Source organism: Opisthorchis viverrini (genome assembly GCF_000715545.1).
Source record: "Opisthorchis viverrini unplaced genomic scaffold opera_v5_138, whole genome shotgun sequence".
NCBI lineage: Eukaryota > Metazoa > Platyhelminthes > Trematoda > Opisthorchiida > Opisthorchiidae > Opisthorchis > Opisthorchis viverrini.
In genome coordinates, this window is record NW_008751794.1 from 763,159 (window position 1) to 787,294 (window position 24,136).

Consider the following 24,136-nt stretch of genomic DNA (forward strand, 5'->3'; position numbering starts at 1 on the left):
TATTCGAATTGGCGAATATGTACAGCATATGGAATATTAAAACAAGAGAATAATGAATAGAGCAATGAATAGAGCATCAGTCATGTTCATCATAGCCACCTTTGTAAGGAAGACAGTGTAAGTGGATGAGTTCAACGAGCAGATAGTGCTAATTCCTAGGGCCAAACGAACACCTTGTAGGGAATCAAACTTGTGAAATTGGCAAACCGAAATCGTGGCAGAAAACCAGGTTGGTCAGATCTTCGTTTTAGAATATACTCGTCGTAGATGCTGTTAGGGCCAGGTGAAAAATTTGCCAGTAGCTGCGATTACAGGCTCGATTGGACGGGATGTTGCTGTCGAGATTCTGAAGAAAGTAGTTGCGGGAGTACCACCACACTGGGTATGGCAGTGTCATGCCATCATTGCACTGACAGACTTCAATTTATGGACAGCCCCGTAACGGTCATCGGAGAAGGAATACGCATTTCCGTGGCAGCTGGAACTGGGTTAGGCCAGGAGAGTGACCGGATGGAGTCAGGCCAATGCAAGGCCACGGATGATTTCCCTTCAGCTGGAGGACCATGTGATTGTGCACCGGGGACCAGTCAGATTGAGTGAATAACGGTGGTACGGGGCATCTCTACAACAGAAGTTTAAAGCTTGGGGAGAGGAGGAGTGAGGAATAAATAGGATGAGAGGATTATCGTCTGGTGAGTGCTAGGAGACGGATAAAAATGTGTCAATAGATAAAAAAATCCCAAAAGGGATGATATCACGCTAAATGGACCCAGAAACCAATTGTTAGCTGGGCAGAGTAGGTGCCTAATTTTGGGAAGGAAATAAATTTGTCGCCGTAGAAATGGTAATGCATTTAAATTTTCCGCCAAACATCGCTGCTTTGCAGTTAGGTTTTTGGGCCAAAGGCTTTGGTTGAGGACCCTAATCGTCCTCCTGTCTAGGTGTGGGCGCCCTGGCAGTATCCCAGCCCTCGTACAACCAAGACATTAACGACTCACAAAACTCACGCCACATCGGCCGTCGCGTGGTGCCATCAGCCGGGTCGCCCTACTTGCTGCATACAGCAGGGCGGGTAAGCAAAAACAGGCTACTGTTGACGCTTCTCTTCTTTCTCTTTCACATACTTTTTCTTCCCCCTCTCCCCCCATTAATAACACTCCTCTTGTAGGCTCAGCACTTAGGACTGATGACTCCGTTCGTCATGCATCGGTTTTGCGTGCGGCATCTGCTCGTTACATGGCGCCGACATCTTCAGGTATCTCCAAATCAGTTCTCAAGGCTCAACACCCAGTCTATCTGACCGCGTTTAATATCCGCACTCTGAAGCAAGCAGGACAACAAGCTGCTCTTACACTCACACTGGACTCGCTTGGCACTATCGTGTGCTATGTCTCAGAAACTAGAATTCAAGATGCAGGCACAGTGATTTAGATAACCATCCGTGAGTCTCCACCCGCTTGCGACTGCGCACCTCTGCTGATCCAGAGGCTGCTGCAGCGGGATGTGTAGGGGTTGGATTTGTGCTAAATCACCCGGCGGAAGTATCCTTACTTGACTGGATACCTGTTGATAGTCGCCTCTGTGCGGTTCGCCTGGCAATGTCTGTGAAGGAGTCTCACAAGCGGCAAGTTGATGGATGTCTGTTATTGGTGTCTGCCGGCGTCCCAACTGATTGTAGCTCCGACGCCGTCAAAGACAGGTTTTACGACGCCCTGAATGCTCTGCTGCGGCAAGCTAAAAGCTCAGGCATTGTGGTGGTTGTCGGAGATATGAATACGCAAGTGGGCAGGCTTAGTGCATCTGAGACTCAATTAGGAGATCGACTTGGACTGGACTCGGTACGTACGGACAATAGGGAAGATTGCTTCGGCTGTGTGCTGATCGCAGGCTGTTTTTTATGCAGTACTAACTTCCGAATTAGCTGAAGTTGTCTGACCACTTGGTGTTCTCCAACGGCAGGCCGGCCACAAACTCAAATCAACCACATTGCCATCAGTTACCGACGGTGCGGATCAACAACTGACTGGCGGTCGGTTTGGAACACATTTGTGGACTCTGATCACGCGCTCGTCCGTACTCGCTTCTCCCTACGTTTTCCGGGGCCGCGTAAAGTGCGGACGAATCGCATGGCAACTGAAAGACTGACAGATCCGGATGTCATACGAACTTACCAGAAGCATCTGCTAGAGTCTCTTCCAAATGCTCCATCATCAGATGTGAACTCATACTGGAACGAGATTGCCACCTCTTTGTACAGTGCTGGGAATTTTGCCTGTGGCACGACCCAACCAGGCGCACCCAAGCACTGGAAATCAGACCGAATGAATCTCGAAGAAGCATCCCAGCCGGCACCAAACAACCCGGTGCGAAGAGTTATCAGACGTCAAGTGAAAATGACCTTGCGATCCGATCGTGAAATATGATGGACACAGAAATCCAAAGAAATGGAAGAGGCCCGGAAAGTCGGTATTGCCATAAGATTATGTCAGTTGATCCGTGCGACCGGTCCCCGCGGGACTACCTATGAGTGAAACTAACAAACATCAGAATGAAATGAACATCTCGAATAAAGAAGAACGCCTCGACTGGTGGGCCGAATACTTTGAACAGCAACTGCCGGTACTCATCTAGAGCCCACAGGTCATGTAGAACCCTGGACGGTGAATGTGGGACCACCTACGGCCTCGGAGGTTTACGACTGCTGTTCTTTCAAGCGCGACCGAGCTACTGGTCCGGATGACCTCCCACCCGCACTGTTCAAAGACGGGTTGAAGTCCTCCGTCAGCGCTTGCCCGATCTGCTTGGTTGCATTTGGGAAACGGAGTCTGTCTCAGGCAACTGGGGAGAATCGATGATAGTCCCGTTTTCAAAAAGGGGCGCGTAGTGAGTGGAAATAACTGGGGATCAGCTTGACCGCGGTCGTAACGACACTGTTGGCGTTAATCGTGTTTCGTCGCCTTACGGTGGCTCGTGAGATACTGACTCGAGAGCAGCAAGCCGGATTCCGGGCTGGTAGGATTTGATCGGTCTGTTCTTCTTGGGAAGCTTGCCCACCAAGAAATGCCCCGGAAGTTTGTAAACATAATACGCTGTTTGTATTCTGAGACTTCCGGACGTACGGCAGTGTACGGGGAGCTCTCCAAAAGCTTCCGTATACAAAACGGTGCCCACCCTCTCCATTCCTTTTTAACTTCGTGATCGATGAAATAATGAGACGAACGCTGGAGGATCTCCAAAACCCTGGTGTTCAAATAGCCTGTGAGGAACACTTTGTCGATCTGGAATACGTAGACGACATCGTTCTAATGGTCGAAGAGGAGGAGAAGGCGCAATTACTCTTGAATGAACTGACCAAAGTCATCCAGTCGTTTGGTATGCACTTTTGACCTACAAAGTCTAAGGTCATGCTTCTGGACGTGCAGCCACCGAACACGCTGCTTACAATCCAGGGAGAGGTAGTGGAAGTTGTGGAGCGTTTTACGTATTTTGGAAGTGGTATTAGTTCTGATCGTAGTGTGACAGATTAGGTCAATGCACGAATCTGCGAGGTTCGCCAATTTGAGACACCTTTGGCGTCAGAGTGGTTTATCCCTGAATCTGAAGGGACGTGTGTATCAAGCTAAAGTACGGGCTGTTTTGTTGTATGGCTGTGAGACTTGGCCCATTCAAGCAGCGGAAGTAAGACGTCTTCCGGTATTCGATAATCGTTGCCTAAGAACCATAGCTCATGTGGGTTGGTGTCAGCGAATCCGTAATGAGGCAGTTAGAAACCACGTTTTCGGTCGTGCAGTGAAGAATATGTCCAGCACCAGAAGCTGCGTTGGTTGGGACATGTGTTGCGTATACCTAGTCATCGTTTGCCGAAGTGAGTGCTGTTTTCCATGCCCAATTAAGAGTGGCGTAGACAGAGAGGTAGCCAACCCTTGACTTGGCAGAGGAGTATGAAGGAGATCACGAAACGATTATGTGCTGTCGCTGCTACTCGCCTTCCAGGATGGGGACCGCGTGATGCACACTGTGCCTGGTTGGAAACACTACAAGATATGGTTGCCAACCGATGTCAGTGGAGTTTTTGTTGTCTGTTTCTATCCAGATCGCTCAAATGGATGTCTGGAGATATAGACACCTCGGAATGATCGTGGTAAGCTAGCACTAAGTCCCTCCCCCATCCACCTTTATTCTTTTCTTTACAATAAGGCTTTTAAATGAATCGCGGTTATACGGCAGTGAAGCATCGTTGTTGAAAACTGATGACATGCTGTCGATTATGATGCTGATGGAGGTCGGGGGTAGTTAGGTATTAAATAAGGCGGCAGCAGTTTCACAGGTAAGGAATTTGTCTATGGACTCAGAAAAGTATGATGATGCGTGATGCTTTGCAGCTACTCAGAAAGGCTGTTCCAGATGCGAGCGTAATAAACTAAAAAGAAATTATGTAGGTTTGTAGGAGCTGGAGGATGCATTGAGAGGTTGCAGGAGTTATGCAGTCTGCAGCGAGGTCATGAGGTTACGTTTGGTCTAGCTTGTACAATAAAGGCGATTTTGTGCCAAGTCTGAGGAGAGATAATTTTAACTGTGCGGATCATGTACCATTGTCCTTTGACGAATGTTATACCCAGCAAATAAGTTAGCCAGCACATCAGAGGTGGCCTCGCATTTCCGTTGCGTTTTGCAACTTCAATTTCGGAGGCTTTAATTTAAGATTTCCAAACATTTGGGATTTTTTGATAATCCCGAATAAACCCCATTATTTGTTGATCATCTCGGGTATCCCGTTGACTGCATAAGCTGTGACCGTATTCTGAAAACTGGAGTTACTGTACGAATAATCAATTCACGAGCAGCTTTCGACCTATCGCTTTATTTCGGGCGTTAGAACCGAAAATCAATGAAGCTAAAGAGTGGTGTTTGAAAGGCAGCCGTAAGAGCAGTCTTACTCTATGTTTGTAGAGCCTGGCTCAACCAAAACAGGGGGTATTTGGTTTGGTTTGAGTTAATGTTAACCGGCCTCTGTGTGCGGTGGCATGAGCTAGCTGTCTGCAGGGAATACGCACTGAAGTGGTGTGTAAGTGTTCAGTTGGTAACGAATCCGGTTATTTAGAGCAACTGTATAAACTAACCTTGTTTCAGATTGTCGGGACACCTGATACATGTTCCAAAGAAAGCTTCAAACGATTATTGGTGAAAGATGATTGAGAGTAATGGCACGGCAATATTAATTGAAAGCGGCTACTGCCAAATAGAGTGCTTTGAAATATTTGAAGCCATGTGGCCCTGGCCTACGTGATCTTGCTTGCAGCATGTCTGAAACCTTATGGGACATGACACGCAGCCTAGCGCAGTGACACATATCGGCGAGTGTTTATTAAGTTCCGCCCAGCCTACCATGCGGGTTTTATGTCAGATAGGGTTGATACCTTTTACGAAAATCTAATTGGACATGATGATCAGTGTGCGTATATAAATTCTATTTAGAGCTGAAAGCACCCTTTATGGTGCTTCCTTCCCGCATACTAGCAGTTAAGTGCCATTATATCTTCCTGGAGTGTTGCTGTGAAAGGTGATGAAAATAACGGTGTTGGTGGTGATAATGGTAAATCGTATACTAGTGTCACAGGCAGACCGCACTCGAAAGCTGGCACACTGTACTAGTTGAAACGATGGTGCGACGCCAGGGACACAATAGATGCGTTATGGGTGCCACAATAAGATTTACCGCGGTGATTGCTTTAGCACAAACCTTGTATGAAACTTGTAATTGAAGGGATTCTCGCCCCAACTTTGAGCTTCCAGTATTTGATATATGTGCTGCCATTGGGCGACCAATTTCAGACAGTGTTGCGGTATCTTACATATAAGCACCGAGATCAAAGCGACAGCGAGTTTCCACGTTAAGACACACAAACGCCAATGTTGTTCGGTCAGTTACTGAGTGAAGTGGCTACCATTCTTTGGAAGCGATGAGACACTGGCAAAATTGGCTGACCAAGCCTGCAGGTGCTCACGGTCGAGTACTATCCATGAAAAGTCCCATACGAGGCGAGAATACGCAGGACTGTTTCGTAGTGCAACACCTGGATATATCCAACGCATATCTGGTATTCCAATGTTCCGTGTATTGCAACATCTGCAGAATTCTAGGACAAATCCCCAACGTGACAAATTGCCTCCCCGGTTTTCGTACAACGTAGACAATTTTACCCCGTCAAATGATGAAGCATCTCATGTCAAAATATGCCGATTTCATTCCAGACCGAAGATGGGGGATTGCACCTCAGAAAGACGCAATGCTAAGTTTCCAAAAAATTCGCTAAATAATCAATTGGTGTATTGCTGAACAACATTTGCTTTCTCGATACACAGCTGCCCCAAGGAAAGTAATTCATTTATTAGGCAACCCGCTTTGGAGGACAGACTGAGAATCAAATACTGAGATCTCCAAAAACTACCCGAAATAAACAATGCTGAATGGCATCACTGATTTTCGTGCTGATTTGTAGGCCTTTCGCAAATTATATTGGTCTCGACCAAATGGTGCGAAACTCCGGAGGTTCCGGGTCGAGATTCGAATAAACACATATTGTACACGCATATTGTACACTTATACGGTCTAATAACGGTGCCACATGAGCTAAAATATAGAGTGACCGCAAACCGATTCACACAAGCCTGCTAGTTTAATATCAACTATTCTATTCATGCAGCATTGTTTCGCGATCTCGATTGCCTCATCTATCGGTTACTGCAGTGTAAGTGCTGGCCGTAAGAAATTCCCATATACTGACCCGTACAACTTGCTTCGTTTGTGATCCGTTCCGTCAACGCAGAGCGACACCGGATTCATCGATCCGAAAAGCTCTAACGCAGGATTGCCTCATCGGTTACTGCAGTGTAAGTGCTGGCCGTAAGAAATTCCCATATACTGACCCGTACAACTTGCTTCGTTTGTGATCCGTTCCGTCAACGCAGAGCGACACCGGATTCATCGATCCGAAAAGCTCTAACGCAGTTGCCTGGAATGATGTTGATAGCCGCACTTGTACTACCTTGACGTTTCCGGAAATTTCCATGAGTCGGGTGCTTTGACTATAACGCTGCTATACCAAGGCCATCTCTGACACCATTTAGGCAAAATTAGTCTTCTCAGTTTGTTTAAACTAATTCATGGTCACACAGTCACGTTATCTAGTGAAGTGATTCATCCTCGGACACTTGGTACGCTTCCTTCTAGGGCTGAACTATTCTACCTGGTCTTCACCTGCCTTGTCCCACGGCAGCTGCACGTGCAAGTATTGATTGATCCAATGATATTTAAGTCGACTCGTGGGTCACTTCAGTCTAATATCTTGTTAGACTGTCGGCGGCCAAAGCGCTGTTCTGTGTATTGATACATCGTTCCAAAGGAAACCTACAATAGCTGGAGCGTAACACTGGAGGAATTTGTTGTGTTTTCGACTTATCTGAGGGAGTTGAAATAGTTCGAAAGATTCGTTGTTTTGTCCCATCCAGAACTTCTGGGACCTAATCATATGTGTACCCAGATCATTTGAATTTTCTGTTGGGTTGAACGTCAGGGTTTGTTAATCGCTCACGGCCCCTTTCCCCAAGTGCACAACAGAATTGCAGCCCAACAGTTATTTCTATTTTAGATTGAAGTTGGCCACAAGCGAGAACTGATCGTAACTTGGCAAGATTTTTGTGATTGGGTCCTAAGAGGAATATAGGCGGGGTGATCATCAGCAGTGTGATCTGGGTAAATCAGTGACAGCAAACCAGCATTGTATTGAGCTAAACTGCGAATTTACTATTCCACAAGGAATCCATCTGGACTCGTCCGAAATCTGCACCGTCCATTGTGATGTGTGTGATTGCGATTTGTCGGCCTCGGTTTTGTACCATGTTTCACGCGATCGCTTTTTCATTGGCAGTGCCCGGATTGCGTATCTTCGTCGCTTGAGAAGACAAATGAATCCCACTGACTGGATTATATTGGTTGGTGCCGACCATTAGATGTACTTTGGAGTGGTCTACTGGTAGGATTTCGATCAGATTTTGACATTATTGGTTAATCGAGTGGCGTGCTAAATTGTTGTAAACTATGCAAATATTCCACCTCTAATATTTCGCAAACCAACCATTTTAAATGGGAAAACAACCTATCTACAGCATATAGTATGCGATTGCCTACCGGCTGCATGGTTTAAGAAATTTATTTTGGGACGAACTTAGTGCTTTGTGAATTCCAATCAGTACTAACCATCAGTTATCTGCGCAGACTTGTCCCATGGGATTCGCGTGGCTCGAGAATTTGGGTAACCCACATGACCTAGGACTGCTTCCACTACGAACCGGGGAGAAAGCATCCACTATCTAGAAAAATTAATTGTAGAAAAAATCATCTGCATCACTCCCATAAACGAATTCAGTGGGCAAGCATCAACCAGAGGGATTTTTTGATTGCATGCGCAATGTTTATATTTCTAAAGCGCCTGGGTAATGGAAAGAGAAATCCCCATTCATTCATTCGCTACCATGCTCTATGCGACTACATACCCAATGCCTGCGTTGGTAATTTCGTTTCTGAAACGAACATAATGCTTTGTTGGTGTCGATCAGCATTATTAACTAGTTACCTGCGCAGGCGTGGCGCATGCCCAACGCACGGCTCGACGATTTAGACAACCTACGTGATATCTGACTCCTTTAACTGTAAAACGGAGGGGAAGCATCAACTATCTAAAATAAATGCAAAATAAATCGCAAAATGTGTGTGTATGTTGTGGTCACAACGTACAGCTAATGCGGATACTTATTTGCAACTCACAAAATAGGCCATATTTGGGGCATACATCTGTATTGCACTAAGTGTCAAGTAAAAAATCTGGACTGAAAATGAACGCATTCATATTGCTCCAAAGGTAATGTATATTGGGGGTGAAGGACACTGAGTAGGCCAAATTATTGTTGATGACGTGACAAAGATACTCCAGTTGCTTAACCTAACTGTGCAACATGGCCCTGTTGTTTCAAGTCAAACACGTTAGATGCTAAGCATTTGGAAGCCCGCCGGGCAACGAAAAAAAGAGTAGATGTCAGTAGACTGCGAAAGATGGAGAAATCACTGATGTCCTTATGACTTCACCTAATTTCGAGAGTTTACTGATTGAAGAGATGTCTTAGCCGTTTTACGGTAAAGTGTTCTAAATTCAGGTCGCCTTGTGTATTCCCACATACTTCTCAAACGACGACGTGGATATGACAATCTTGCATGAATTTCTCAGTGGTGCAAAGATATTTACGGTTGATTTGTTGTGGTGCGCAGTTTCTGCATTTCAGCTTGCGCGATCACGTCATTTTGTCTTTGTCATTCCGTCAATGTTCAACGTTCAAGTAACGCAACATTTATGTGGTGCTCCTAAACTCGCTCGCACTTCTCAGCAAGCAATCGACGCATTTTCGAACCATGTAATTTCACACGTGAAGGTGGGTGGTATACTTAGCTCAACGTGATAGCAACGATATGGTGCACCATCTTTATGTCGTTCGTGAATGTTGGGATGATCGATTCAGATTTCGGTGGATTATTCAAATCGGGACACTCAAAAGGCCAGCTAGATCAACCGACCGCTATTCGATGAACGAACCTCAGTGGGATTAGTTGTACCAAGGGGTCCACGAGAACAGTTTTGGAAATCTGGACGTGCTGGTGAACAACATTCTGGTTGTGTGCCGTGATATTGAGCCTTCTGCAACTGCGGAGGGCGAGGTTTCTGTGAACGAAGTGCTGTAAAATATCTTGAGGAATTCATTCCCTCGTACATTGTTTCCTATGGCTCCTTTTTGTTCTTTATTTCGTCTTACCTCACTTCAGAAAGAATTCATTTGTTGTTTAATCCGTGTTGTAGTATATAACAAGCTGGTGATCCCATGGGCATCTTGAGCGCAAACGTAAGCTTTTGTGTAGTAATCGGAAACTACATAGCCCTCTAGCGCAGTACACATATTGAACGAATAGTGTGAGATCATGGCATACGATCTCCGAATGGTGGAGGTACTAATGTCGGGAATGCAGAAAGCGGCACCAGCTTCCGATATTGGCGAACTAACGTCCACCCTGCAAGTCGACTGGCACGCAGTCGTCCAACTTTTCAATACCAGTTGTGCATTATTATGTTGTCCGTCCGACAGTCAAGAGAATTCACATGACTTTGTTCAAATTAGACTTCTGAGACTTTTTCCAGAGGAAAATGGAATCTGTATCCAGTACTGCACCAGCGAATCTTGCACGAGCCTAAATCATTGCATCTCATTATTCTAAGCTTTACGCAATGTGTTCTGAGATGTTCTGCCGTGAAGTACGTACCGTAGAACTAACAAACTTAAGCTCGAAAGGGAATCCCGCCCATGCATCACAGGTTGCTCGCATGCCCAAACCGATTTGTGTTAACTGGACGTCTAGCATCATTCATGGAATCTCGGTCTCAGATGAGACAGCGCAAGTAACTCAAAGGCCAGACCGTGCTCAATTCTGACTGAACCGAACACTAAATTTGTCAACTTGTGCGAGCGAATTCAATGCGGGATTTGAAATGCCCACGATGTGACTTTTCTCATAAAAGTACTTAATCAGGTAAACTGATTGGAGCATCACACTGCAAGGTTACTGGAATTTATCGTAGTATTTCGTCTTGTGTAATTCAGTAGGTCACTTTGCTGTACTGTACTATACTGTACTGCACTGTACTGCACTGTACTGTACTCTACTGTACTGTACTCTACTGTACTGCACTGTGCTGAACTGTACTGTACTGTACTGGGAATTCTGCTTGAGATGAAACGAACTTAATGCCACATGAACCGTCATCAGTTGATATCGGCCGAGTCTTCTTACTCGCCGTACATGACGTGGTGGATGGGCGAAAATATGCTACTGCTTGCCCCTACAGTCTCTCCATATCGTAATCTACTAGATGCCAACATGTTACACGCAAAATTTACTCTTTTCTAAATTCCAGATGCATACACCACCAAGTCAGACACCCATGAAGTTGACATTGCGAATGCTACCGCTCACGTATACTGCTCCACGCTTGCTGTTCAGAATTCATTCTCCTGATATTCTCAGGCCCTTAATGTGGGCACTTCATGGCAAATCGGTCAACAAGATGCTACTACGTTCACTCTGGATACTCCGTCGGTTGTCTGTTGCAACTTTCAAACTCGCTGCCGAGAGTACTGCACCCTGTCTAACTAGACGCTACACACTAGAAAATCTGAGTGATGCAGAAACTTCTGCATCAGTCACCGCAAACGATTGCATGGTTTTGTGTAGCCGAGCCAAAGCTGACTGGGTTCATGTAAGCATTCGACTCTGTGCTGTCCCAATTTCTCCTTCGAAAACAAAACTTGTCCAACTAATCAGCTCCATTTATTGATGTGTGCCTTTGTGCACCAGCAGAATGCAGCGTGCATACGCGTGCTGTTGGATTTATGAAAGCCCTCTAGTAAATAAACAATGGATCTTCGAGCAACAGCTGACCAGTAATCGCGATTTTCCCCAACTTTAACGAAGCCTTCGAATCTGCTGATATACTCGCTGTGCTAAACATTGTTGGCCAAAGATGGATGCCGTTGACTTATGTAAACATTCTTCGCACGCGTTACCCTCATTACTCCGACCAGCTCCAGGTTCATGTTTGACTGTCTAGGTATTTCCAGACATCTTGTACAGGTCTTTAGGAATGTCCCCTCTCTAATCGTTGTTCAGTTTATTCATGGTGTGCATACTTCAAAGTCTCATAAATGTAGATATCGAAATCAAGTCTGAGGAGAGATAATTTCAACTATGCAGATCATGTAGTGTTGTTGCTTAATGAATGTTTTGCCACGCAAGTAAGCTAACCAGCACGTCAGAGATGACCTCGCGTTTCCGTTGCGTTCTGCAGTTTCACTTTCGAAAGCTTCAATTTAAGATTTCCAATCCATACGGGATATTCTGATACTCCCGAATAAACTCCATTATTTGTTGACGGTCTCGGGCATCCCGTTGGTTGCATAGGGTGTGACCGTATTCTGAAAACTGGAGTTACTGCACGAAAAATTAATTCACATGCAGCTCTCGCCATCTTGCTTTATTTCGGGCGTCATGACCGAAAATCAATAAAAGGGAGCCGCAAGAGCAGTCTGATTCTATTTTGTCAGGCCTGACTCACCCAAAACAAAGGATGCTCGGGTGGCTTTGAACTAATGTTACCCGGTCTCTCTATGACGTGGCGAGTGTTAACTGGCTGCTGCGAATACGCACTGAAGTGGTGTGTAAGCGTTCAGTTGGTAACGAATCCGATTATTTAGGGCAGCTGAATAAACAAACGATTTTGAGATTGTCGGGGCACGTGATACCTGTTCCAAAAGAAGCGTTATGTTTTGTTTCAAACCAGTATTAGCCAAAGGTGATTGAGGGGCCATCATGACATGGCAATATTAAGTGGCTTCTGTCGAACCAAATGCCGCTGAATATTTGAGCCCACGTGATCATCCTTGCAGAATGTCTGAAATCCTATGGGACAAGACAAGCAGCTTAGCCCATTGGTGCGCATCGGTTCTTTTCTTAACCGGGCTGCCTATCTAAGTTCCGCCTATCATTGTGTGCCGGTTTCATATCAGAGGGAATGACCACTTTTACGGCGGCTTCATCCGACATAATGATCAGTTATGCTTCTATAAATTCTATTCAGAGCTGAAAGCAACCAGGTATGGTGTTCGCTAAAGACATAGGATTCCCTCGATTATCGCTTTCTCCCCTCATACTGGTGCAACGCTGGATGCCACTGATTGAGGCATGCGGGTTGTGTGTTTTCTCGTAAATCCGCTTCGCGTCTCTTGAAAAGTGAGATCTATTACGGATTTTGTGTAGTGGCCTTTGGTTTAATTTGAGCAACAGTCAATGGATATCCAGGAAACTTTAAGAAGACGTGTTTAAGGAGAATATGAATATTCAGTTTTTGTAAACAAGATGCATATGAGAGATTTGCTTCGCTATCCAATAGTCTGTGACTGTTCACTTGGTGTTTCTTAGTAAATAAGTCCAGACCGACGGCGCTATTCGTTTCACCGGCAGCTAAGTGCCAGTGTATCTTACCGGAATGTTGCTGTGAAGGGTGATGAAAATGATGATGTTGGTGGTGATAATGATAAATCGTATTATAGTGTAACAGGCAGACAGTGCTCGTAGGCCGGCACACTGTACCAGTTAGAACGATGGTGAGACGCAGTTGACAGAATCGACGCGTTGTGACTGCTACAAAACGATTTACCGCGGTGCTGAATGTTGCTAGGGTGATGAAAATGATGATGTTGGTGGTGATAATGATAAATCGTATTATAGTGTAACAGGCAGACAGTGCTCGTAGGCCGGCACACTGTACCAGTTAGAACGATGGTGAGACGCAGTTGACAGAATCGACGCGTTGTGACTGCTACAAAACGATTTACCGCGGTGCTGGCTTTAGTGCACATCTCGAATGAAACTGGTAAGTGAATGAATTCTTGCCCTAAATTTGAGGCTCGAAGTATTTGTTATCCGTGCTGGCATTGGGCGACCGATTTCAGACTGGTGCTGTAGCTTACGTAGAAACAATGAGATCATAACGGCAGTGAGTTTACACGTTACTAAGACACGAACACTGATGTTGTTCGGCCAGTAACTGAGTGAAGTGGTCATTATTCTTTGGAAGCGCTGAGATACTGGCAAAAATGTCTGACAGCCTGCAGGTGCTCAGGGTCGGGTATTATTCATGAAGGGATCCATACGAAACGGGACTACGCAGGGCTGTACTGTAGTGTAATAGCTTGATATGTTCAGTGCAGATGCTTTTCAGCAACGTGCAGGAATCCGGAATTCCAATGTTCCGTGTTTTGCAACATATGCAGAATTCTAGGAGAAATCCCTAATCTGACGAATTTCCCCCACCGGTTTTCATACAAAGTAGACATTTTTACCCTGTGAAGTGATAAAGCATCTCATGTCTGTATGATCCGATTTGGTTCCAGACCGAAGATGGACCGTTGGAGATTGTGTCGCACAAAACGCAATGCTAAGTTTCCGAGGAATTCGCAAAATAATCAATGGGTGCAATGCCGAACAACATTTCTTTTTTGAGACAAAAAGGTGCTTCAAGGAAAGTAATTCAATCATTAGATGAATTGGGTTTCTGGACAGACTGAGAAGTAAATATTGAGACCTCCTAAAACTACCCTGAATAAACAGTGTTGAATGTCGTCACTGACTGTCGTGCTTAATTGCACGCCTTTTGCAAATCTTAGTGGTCTCGACCAAATAGTGCGGAAGTCCGGAGGTTCCGGGTCGAGATTAGAATAAACACAGAGTAGAAGGATTTGAGGTTGACTTCAACGGTGTAATAACGGTGTTACATGAGCTGAAAATATAGAGTGATCGCAAACCGATTTACACAAGCCTGCCAGTTTAATAGCTTATATTCTATTCATGCTGCATTGTTTCGCGATCCCGATTGCCTCATCTATCGGTCACTGCAGTGTAAGTCCTGGCCGTAAGACGTTCCCATATACGGACACTACAACGTGCCTCGATTGTGATCCGTTTCCCCAATGCAGAGCGACACCGGATTCATCGATCCGAACAGCTGTTACCTATTTGCCTGGAATGATGTTGAGAGTCGTTCTGATATTACTTTGACTTTTTCGGAACGTTCAATGAGTGGGGTGCTCTGACTACAATGTTGCTACACCAACGTTTTCTCTGATACCATGTAAGCATAATTATTCTTTTCCGATTGCTTCAACGAATTCACAGTGACGCAATCACATTGTCTAGTGAAGTGGTTCAACTTTGGGCACTTGGTACACTTCTAGGGCTAGACTCTTCTACCTGATCTTCACCTGCTTTGTTCCACGCCAGCTGCGCGTGCAACTATTCATCGATAGAAATATATTTAAGTCGACTCGTGGATCACTTTCGTCTAATATCTTGTCAGACTCTCAGCGGCCAGCATGCTGTTGTACGTATTGATACATCGGCCCAAAGAAAATCTGCAGCATTTCAACCGCTTCATTATGGTAACTGAGCTTCGGATTCATCGGAATTTTTCTTTTTCCTTTCAAATTTCTCCTCATTCGTTCACCAGTTCGCCATGTGTTTCAGTGCTGGGGCGTACCACTGGATGGATTTGTCATGTTTTCGATTTTGCCGGGGGAGTTGAAATATTTCGAAAGATTCGTTGATTTGTGCTATGCAGAACTTCTTGGACTCGGTGAAATGTGTACCCAGATCATTCGGGGTTTCTTTTGGGTTGAACGTCAGGGTTTGATAATCGCTCACGCCGCCTTTTCTCCAGTATATTATAACATTGCATCCTGACGATTATTTATAGTTTATATTGAAGTTGGCCACATGTAGGAACTAATCGTAACTTGGTAAGTTTGTTGAGAGGAATACAGGGGGTGTGATCATCAGTAGTGTTCTGTCCACGGATTTGAACGAGAAGTGTCTTGGGCTGCTACAGAAAACCCGCGTTATATTGAGCTATTCCACAAGGAATCCATTTAGACTCGTCCGAAATCTGCATCGTCCATTGTGATGTGTGTGATTGCGATTTGTCAGGCTCGGTTTTGCAGCATGTTTCACGCAATTGTTTTTTTTTATTGACAGTGGCCGGATTACGTATCTTCGTCGCTTGAGGAAACAAATGAGTCCCACTGACTGGATGATGTTGTTTGGCGCTGACCATTGGCTGTACACTGGAGTGATCTACCGGTAGGTTTTCGACCAGATTTTGACATTATTGGTTAATCAAGTGGCGTGCTAAATTGTTGTAAACCATGCAAATATTACACGTCCTATATTTGTCAAACACTTTTATTTTCCAACGGGCGTACAATTAATCTCCGACATGTATATTGCGATTACCTACCCAATGCCTGCGTTGGAAAATTTTTCTGGGACGAACCTAATGCTGATCACTAGTTATCTGCGCAAACGTGTCCCATGGACTACGCACACTCGACAATTTGGATAACATGAATCATATCCGACTGCTTCCACTGTAAAACGAAGAGGAAGCATCAACTGTCTAGTAATAATGCTTGCAGTGGAAATCATCCGGATGACTTCCATAGCATATCGATGTGGGGACGCGAAATGGACACATGTCCATTTGATTACCTAATATTAGTTGTTCAGTAGCAAGTCCACGTATAATTTTCGTAGATAAACGCTCAATCGGTCACGTGGTTTCTTCGGCGTGGATTCGCCCATAATGGATCCTAGAAATTCATTCGTAAAACACACGTTCTTTTGTAGCCAACATGATTATTGACATTTTACCAGGTGGCATTTTCACCCTATCGAAAAACGCGTTCGTGTGTGTGTGTGTGTTGTGGCCACGCAACTCACGAAATAGGCCATATTTGAGACATACACCTGTGTCCAATTAAGTAAAGAAGCTGCAAAGTTAATGTGTATTGAACCGAAGGTGACCGAATAAGCTGAATTATTGTTGATGTGAGTAAGATACTTCAGTTGCTTATCCCAACTGTGCAACATGGCCCTGTTGTTGCAAGTCAAACACGCTAGATGCTGAGCATTTGGAATCCCGCCGGGCAAAGAAAAAAAAGAGCAAATGTCAGTAGATTGCGAAAGATGGAGAAATCACTGATGTCCTTATGATTTCACCCAATTTCGAGAGTGTACCGATTGAAGCAGTGTATTCGCCGTTTTACGGTTCAGCGTTCTCCATTCAGGTCGCCTGTGTATTCTTACAAACTTCTCAAGCAATGTCGTGATGTGACAGGCTTGTGTGAATTTCTCAGTGGCGCAAAAATATTTGCGGTTGTTTTGTTGTGGTGCTCAGTTTCTGCAGTTCAGCTTGCACAATTACATCATTTTGTCTTTGTCATTCTGTCAATCTTCAGCGTTCAAGTAACGCAACATTCATGTGTTGATCCTAAACTCGCTCGCACTTCTCAGCAAATAATCAATGGATCTTCGAGCCACGTAATTTTACACGTGAAGTTGGGTGGTCTACTTAGCTCGACGTGATAGCAGCGATATGGTAGACCATCTTTATGTCGTTCGTGAATGTTGGGATGATCGATTCGGATTTTGGTGGATTAATCAATGCAGGCCACTCGAGTGGTGAGCCACATTTGCGGACCGCAATCCGCTGGACGAATCTCGGTGAGCTTACTTGTAACAAAGGGTCCGGGAGAATAGGTCTGGAAATCTGGAGGTGCTGGTGAGCAACATTCTTGTTGTGTGGCGTGACATTGCTCCAGCGAAATTTCCTTGAGCCGTGTAATTGTGGAGAGCGAGTTTTGTGTGAACGAAGAGCTGTAAAATATCTTGAGGAATTCAATCCCTCGTACTTCGTTTCCTATGGCTCGGTTTGTGTTCGTTAGTTCGTTTTTACCTCACCTCAGAAAGAATTCTTTCGTAGTTTAATCTCTGTGCTTGTAGAAAACCAGATGGGGATCCCAAGGGCGTCTTGAGCACGAATATACGTTTTCGTGTAGTGATATGAAACTAGTAGCTCTCTAGCGCAGTACACATATTGCATGAGGAGAGTGAGCTCATGCCATACGTCCTCCGAATGTTGTAGGGACTACTGTCGGGAATGCAGAATGCGACACCAGCTTCCGATATTGGCGAACTGAAGTCCACCCTGCAAGTCGACTGGCACGCAGTCGCCCAACTTGCCAATGCCAGTTGTATATTGCTATGTGCATTCAACAGTTAACAGAATTTGTATGACTTCGTTCAAACAAGACTTCTGATACTATCTCCGGAGGAAAATTAGATTTCTCTAACAGCGAACGTTGCTCGAACCTAAATCATCACATCTCAGAATTCTGAGGTGTTTACGCAAACTGTTCTGAGATGTTCTGCCGTAAAGTACCTTCGGTATGACTGACAGTCGGAGACAATGTTAATCTTGAAAGTGAATGCCGTCCACGCCGTACGGATTGCTCGCATTCGCAAACGTATTTGTTCTAACTGGACATACAGTTTCAGTGAAATCATGTTTTATCCATGGTTTTCAACGAAAAATAATCTGCCCTATTGCATGTAACCCGCTTTACATTATGTTTAACCTCGTTTTTACTATTCCACAAGGGATTCATTTGGCTCGTCCGAAATCTTCATGGTCGATTGTGGTGTGTGAGTGCGATTAATCATGCTCGGTTTTGCAGCATGTTTCACGCAATTGTTTTTTTTTATTGACAGTGACCGGATTGCGTTTCTTCGTCGCTTGAAGAAACAAATGAATCCCACTGATTTGATGGTGTTTGTTTGGCGATGACCATTGGCCGTACACTGGGGTGATCTGCCGGTAGGTTTTCGACCAGATTTGGACAATATTGGTTGAACGTGTGTCGTGCTAAATTAATGTAACCTATGCAGAAATTACCCGTTCCTATATTTCGCAAAAGCTCCTATTTTCGAACGTGCATATTCTGTGACTACCTATGCGGTGCCTGCTTAGGGGAACTTTTTTCTGGGCGAACATAATACTTGTCACGAGTTATCTGCGCAAACGTGTCCCATGGATTACGCACACTCGACAATTTGGATAACATGAATCATATCCGACTGCTTCCACTGTAAAACGAAGAGGACTAGAATAAATGCTCGCCGTGGAAATCATCCCTATGACTTCCACAGAACACATATTTTTGAATCGGCATTTAACCATTCGCTAGTATAACTTATGCGATTACATACTCAGTGCCTGCGTGGGGGACTTTTTCTGAGGCGATTTAATGTTTCGCTGGTTTCAATCTGTACTAACCACTAGTTATCTGCGGAGGCATGTCGCATGCTCAATGCACGGCTCGTGAATTGAAACAACCTAAATGATATCCGACTGCTTCCACTGTAAAACGGAGCGGAAGCATCAACTATCTTGAATAAATGCTTGCAGAAGAAATCGTCTGCATCACACTCATAAACAAATTCATTCGGCAAACATCACCCAAATGGAGTCCCTGATTTTAAGCGCAATTTTTATATTTCCAATGCGCTTGGGGAATTGAAACAAAAATGACAAGGTTTGTTGCAAAATTTAACTCTGATAAACTATAAAGTCACATATGCCCCTACTACCTGACCGACAGTACATAAATATAGCTTCGCGGAATGAGCACTTTAGCGAAAAAATCATGAGCTCTAACTTTGTTCTAAACATTAGTGGTTGAGTGGTTACCTTCGTTTCTAAACTTTCCATTACTGTTTGAAGTGAGATCATGAGCAACTTACTGTGAAGCAAGGCACCGCTGTGCAAACGTACGATTGGCAATGATGAACAGTAGGACCCTGAACTTGATTAGCTCATCCATACCATTCTCTTTTTTTAGGCCTTACGATTTTCCGTGTGGATAGGCGCAGTAGAACAAAAATGCACGGGTAATGCGCTGATGCAGTTGAATTATACTTGCCTTGATCCCTCGGTCGCTTAACAGTTTGCCTACTTTTGTCTGCAAATCAACCACATGATAATGATGTCCAGGTATTCGCATGCCACTCGAGAGTTTATGTAATGCTCTTCAACAATTTTCGAGGGGGATGTACAGATTATATGGTCAACAAGACTGATTCGCAAACAGGATCTCTGTTGTCTCAGTGATGCAGGTCACGCAATATTCGTGTTTCATCTATCCCTGCATGTCCACACCTAATTTATGTCCTACAATCCTGAAACTCCTCTCATACACAATGAAACCATTGAGAGCAGCATCATTACAAAATGCTCATGGGACGATGGGATGCTTTTCATCAACCACTTAGTTAAAATTTAGGCAGCAATTCCTACACCAGATGTCTCCAAAGTAAGATGAGTGGCGTTTTACAGTTGTGTTTGAGTTCAATGGATGTGATGCTTTAGAAAGATTCATGATCGTATTTTCGACAGGGGGCGCCTGTCGAGTCAGTGGTGTTCCATTCTTCCTACGAAACAACGGGTGATAAAATAGGATAGTTTTGTGCATGAGTGACCTCAATGTCATGCACCCTAAGATGTGATCACATTAATGTGGTCAATAGGTGGTATAAACGTGGTGATTGATGACATATCCATCATACTGATTGAATTCCAATTATGACAGTCAAATATATATTGAGTTTCAAAGCATTGAAACTGACTGAAACTGACTGAAACTAACTGCAACAATGCTTTTTGGAGAATTGCTCAAGGTAGTGTTACTGTATGAACTCATGATTGGAGGTAAGTTTGAAATTACTTCGCGTTTAGTGTTCGTCTGAGCCGAATCACTAAAATGCTACGTATGTTCCAAATGCCCGGTTCCATTTAAAACTAATGGTATTAAAGTCAAGGACAAATGCCCCTCCTGTGTGGTAAGTCACTCTTGTTACCCGTATCATTTTTTCTGAGTCTCTCAGCATGGGCTTGCCTACCCATACTCATAGTTTTCTCAACAAAGCCCACTTGAAAAAACATTATTTAGACGGAGTACTGTTGCGGCCCGTCGTGTGTTTCAGTGTACGTTTGATCCCGTCCGCAGCCAACAACTGATGTATTCACCGGTATCTAAGCCTGATCAACCGAGCAAAGTTTGCCTTAGTCCCAATATAATCCCCGTTTTTGGATGGGTCGTTGAAAGTGGCCTTGAAGTGCCGCTATGATTCAGGAATTGATGGCAACACTTTGGTGTCCTGTCTTGAATATTGCTTTTATTGATAAATAGTCACATTGCGATCGAGAAGCATTCTGGGAGGGAAGGTTGGTTATTGCATTCACATCAAACTGTTTGTTTCAATGTCAAAACTCACAGTTTTTGCTTGCTCGAAACACTAGTGATGTGGTCGCACCAGAACCGTCAAATTGTCGTAAAAATTCTACCTGGAAATGTCCCAGTTGACAGATCATGAATTCGTAAATGTCAATGCTTCGGTAAATTGTATTCAACTCAGAACACCACACACGTCTTATAAATGATCAACAAAAACGCACAAATTTCTTGGACCTGAATGCTTCGAACATATATAGTAAGGTGACGAAGATGTATGGGAATTTTACGAGGAAGGTTTCATTTTGGAGGGTTTAAATTATTCTCAATAGTCACCACCTCTTCACACGGCCGTTCGCTCAACGGCATCAGCAAAATATATCATTCTGGACCAAAATCCCGAGAAGAGAAATAGTAAAAAATCAAGCACACAAAATCGTAAAATTGTTTTCAAAAACGCCACCTGCGTACATTCTGCATCCCCAATAACGACATAAATGTTGCAGTGTTCACAGAGGGGTATAATGCCAGAACGGATAGTTGCTTACCATCAGCTTCGCATGAAGTTCAAGACTACTCCACATATATTGGCTGGGTACGTTCACTGATGGCCTTGTATTGACCCTGTATTCACAATGATAAAAGTAAACGAGCTACGTCAAGATACCGATACATGATATTCAATAACAGCCACTTTAGCCGCCGGCAGTAAACAGGGGACGTAAATATTGATCCGTTAATTCAACCCAATGACAGACACCTCAACTGCTCGTGTCTAGGATTGAGCAACCTGCTAGTGTCGCTTCCTTCGCTTGACATGGCAGCTTGGCGCCGAAAATTTTTCACAGCTAAATGATTGTTGACAACCATTTAAATAATTAGTTATTTCACGTTTGTTTGCAAAATGTTATACGTAGGCATTATATAGACTCGTTGCCTCTCCTATATAAACCATGTCGGAAACCTATGAGTTCGCCTTTTAATTTGGCCATGGCTCCAGATGTAGTGATCTTCGATGCAATCGAAACACACTCAAAAGTTTGGAAAACGTCTGCTCAGTTGTCCGAAAGAAAACCGAAAAAAAGAAAAAGATGTGTTGCGACCAAGCCTTGGGATAGGTTATCCAAAGTGATTTCTTCGTTACCTACGTCTTAATGATTCCTGCTATTAAAGTTTCGGATGAATCACTTTTGGGTAAAGAAATTAATCAGACCGTGTAACCACTGGGATTGTGACTTTGAACGAAGCCTTTAATCACAAAACTAGGATTGATTACAATAAACTATTTTCCGATTGGGTGGATTCGAAACGGTCTTTAACGTTGTTTTTAAATTTTGGCTGAGATTACATCACTCTTCTAGGAGCCAAGGTAGTGTGACTACAGTGAAAGTTATGTTGTTTTGTTATGTTATGTTGTGTTATGTTTTTTCATTTTATTTACTCATGATCATACCCTATTAGAAGTGGTATATGATCGCCACATACATCGAACCTAACAGCAGCTTGCTGCATTCATACTTCTTCAGCTAACTGATGTTCTGATGCCGACAAAATGAGGTTAGGCGACATGTATTTTAGTAAGTCGGGGAAAATACGGTTGTCAGACACGTCTCAGCAAATAAATAACACAATACGTCACTGACCGACAGTCAAAGCCATTGGATAAGGCCTACAGAGCCCTTAATTTTCGCCTCGACACAGTGCCGCACTTGGTGTGCCTAACGCAGACAGAAACTGTAACCGTACGGAAAGGTAGAACAGTGTATGTGGAATGTTAGGTACACGAAATTCACCTGGTAACCTTCAACCCTGCAGTATGTGCTGGTACGCTGATTGAATAATCAGCATTACGCAATTAATCTGTTATGTAAATGTAAGCTACTTACTGATAGGTTTCACGCTTGTGAAGGTAAAAGCGTACTGAAATACCTACCATTTATAGGCAAACGCCAGCTAGATTAATTTAGAGAGCACAACCCGGTTGCAGTGTTTCTTTAAAATAATGTTGTTCATGTAACAGTAATATTTCTTCAGCGGTTAGGGTGAGAAGAAGTCGGCACCCCTCATTATTTATTTCACAAGAAACGTTCATCAATAAAGCCTATGAGGTATGTTATTTTTTAGCAATATTGTATTATTCACTTTATTGGTGTCCAAAGTCCCGAGGTCAGGTTTGTATGGAATTGATGAACCCGAAGGGCGTATGTTCAACCATGTTTGCAATTTTTATAAGCTTCCATGGACACGCTGGATTTTTGGGTGCCTCACGCTCATCTATATTTTTATCAGTCAAATGCGTCACCACGTCCGTTTTTGTGGTCCTCTATATACAACTGGGCTACCAGTCAAATACTTTTGCCCATCCACATTTCGGGAAGTGAAATACCTGCCACAAATAGCATGATAACAGGGCATTCCAGCATTTTAGACGCTCAGCGTTTTTGGATGACAGAAAAAAATCAAAGTCAAGGATATAGGGTATCTTTTAAGCACGCTCAAATTTGAATAGTGAGATTGGGACATAAAGAGACAATTAAAAATAGGTTTACAGGACGTAGAACGTGCGCAATGCATGTGAAGAACGTTTGCTGTCAAACCGTGGTGCGAAGCTACTGACTCACCATTCAGCAGGGCGGTGGTTCCACCACCCGCGTAGTTCATGTATAAGAATTCTTTTAGCACATAGCTCTCAGTTGTTGCACTTGTTTGGCCAGGTGTTATCCCATACATCTAATCTCTCTATGGTGAGACACCATGCATTTGGTACTTGTTACCTACCTGTTTAGGAAAGGTATTCCAAGGATCCCCGTCACTAATTCTGCTGTGCCAGTTTTCTACGCTTACCGTACACCTGCAGATCAGAAAACACTTTCAAAGATTTGTCAAAATTCATTCACTGTATTGAGTATCTACTTATCTATGTAAAATTGCAGTACACAGGTTTCAGGATAGGAATGTTTATATGTAACATTTTTTTGAAACTTCGATATATACAGGTAATTCTATTTCAATTTATCTGGCAGCACGAAGAAACCTTACAAAATGGAAAGGTGACACGCTCAGATCGTACTTGCGAAAAATGTCCCCCAAAAAAAGAAAAGCGTTCAGGCTCGAAAGTGCACAAATATTCCTGCTGCAATGAAGATAAATGTACCGGATCAGGAAAACCTGCAAAGAAGACAACAACAACAAAAGCGACCAAACCTACAACAACCACAAAAGCGACAACGAGAAAACCGACAACCACAAAAGCCCCAACCACTAAAGCGACAACGGGAAAACTGACAACGGCAAGAGCACCAACCACAAGAGCGACAACGAAAAAACCGACAACCGTAATAGCACCAACCACAACAGC

General features: G+C 43.9%; 2 protein-coding genes across 2 annotated transcripts in view; one reads left to right on the forward strand and one right to left on the reverse strand.

Annotated features, from left to right (window-relative positions):
• Window positions 1–3,941: 3,941 nt before the first annotated feature.
• On the forward strand, window positions 3,942–11,435 carry T265_06579 (hypothetical protein; the record flags this gene model as incomplete). Its single annotated transcript, XM_009171882.1, has 3 exons — window positions 3,942–4,108; window positions 4,198–4,282; window positions 11,016–11,435. The coding sequence occupies 3 exons, from the start codon at window positions 3,942–3,944 to the stop codon at window positions 11,433–11,435; spliced, it is 672 nt and encodes a 223-aa protein (XP_009170146.1).
• Window positions 11,436–18,583: 7,148 nt separating this feature from the next.
• The window catches only part of T265_06580 (hypothetical protein), a gene marked incomplete at both ends in the record, with an annotated part of 59,057 nt that continues 53,504 nt past the window's right edge, over window positions 18,584–24,136 (reverse strand). The window contains one exon of the mRNA XM_009171883.1: window positions 18,584–18,634. Within this exon, the coding sequence (XP_009170147.1) occupies window positions 18,584–18,634 (51 nt within the window). The remainder of the gene's footprint in view (window positions 18,635–24,136) is intronic.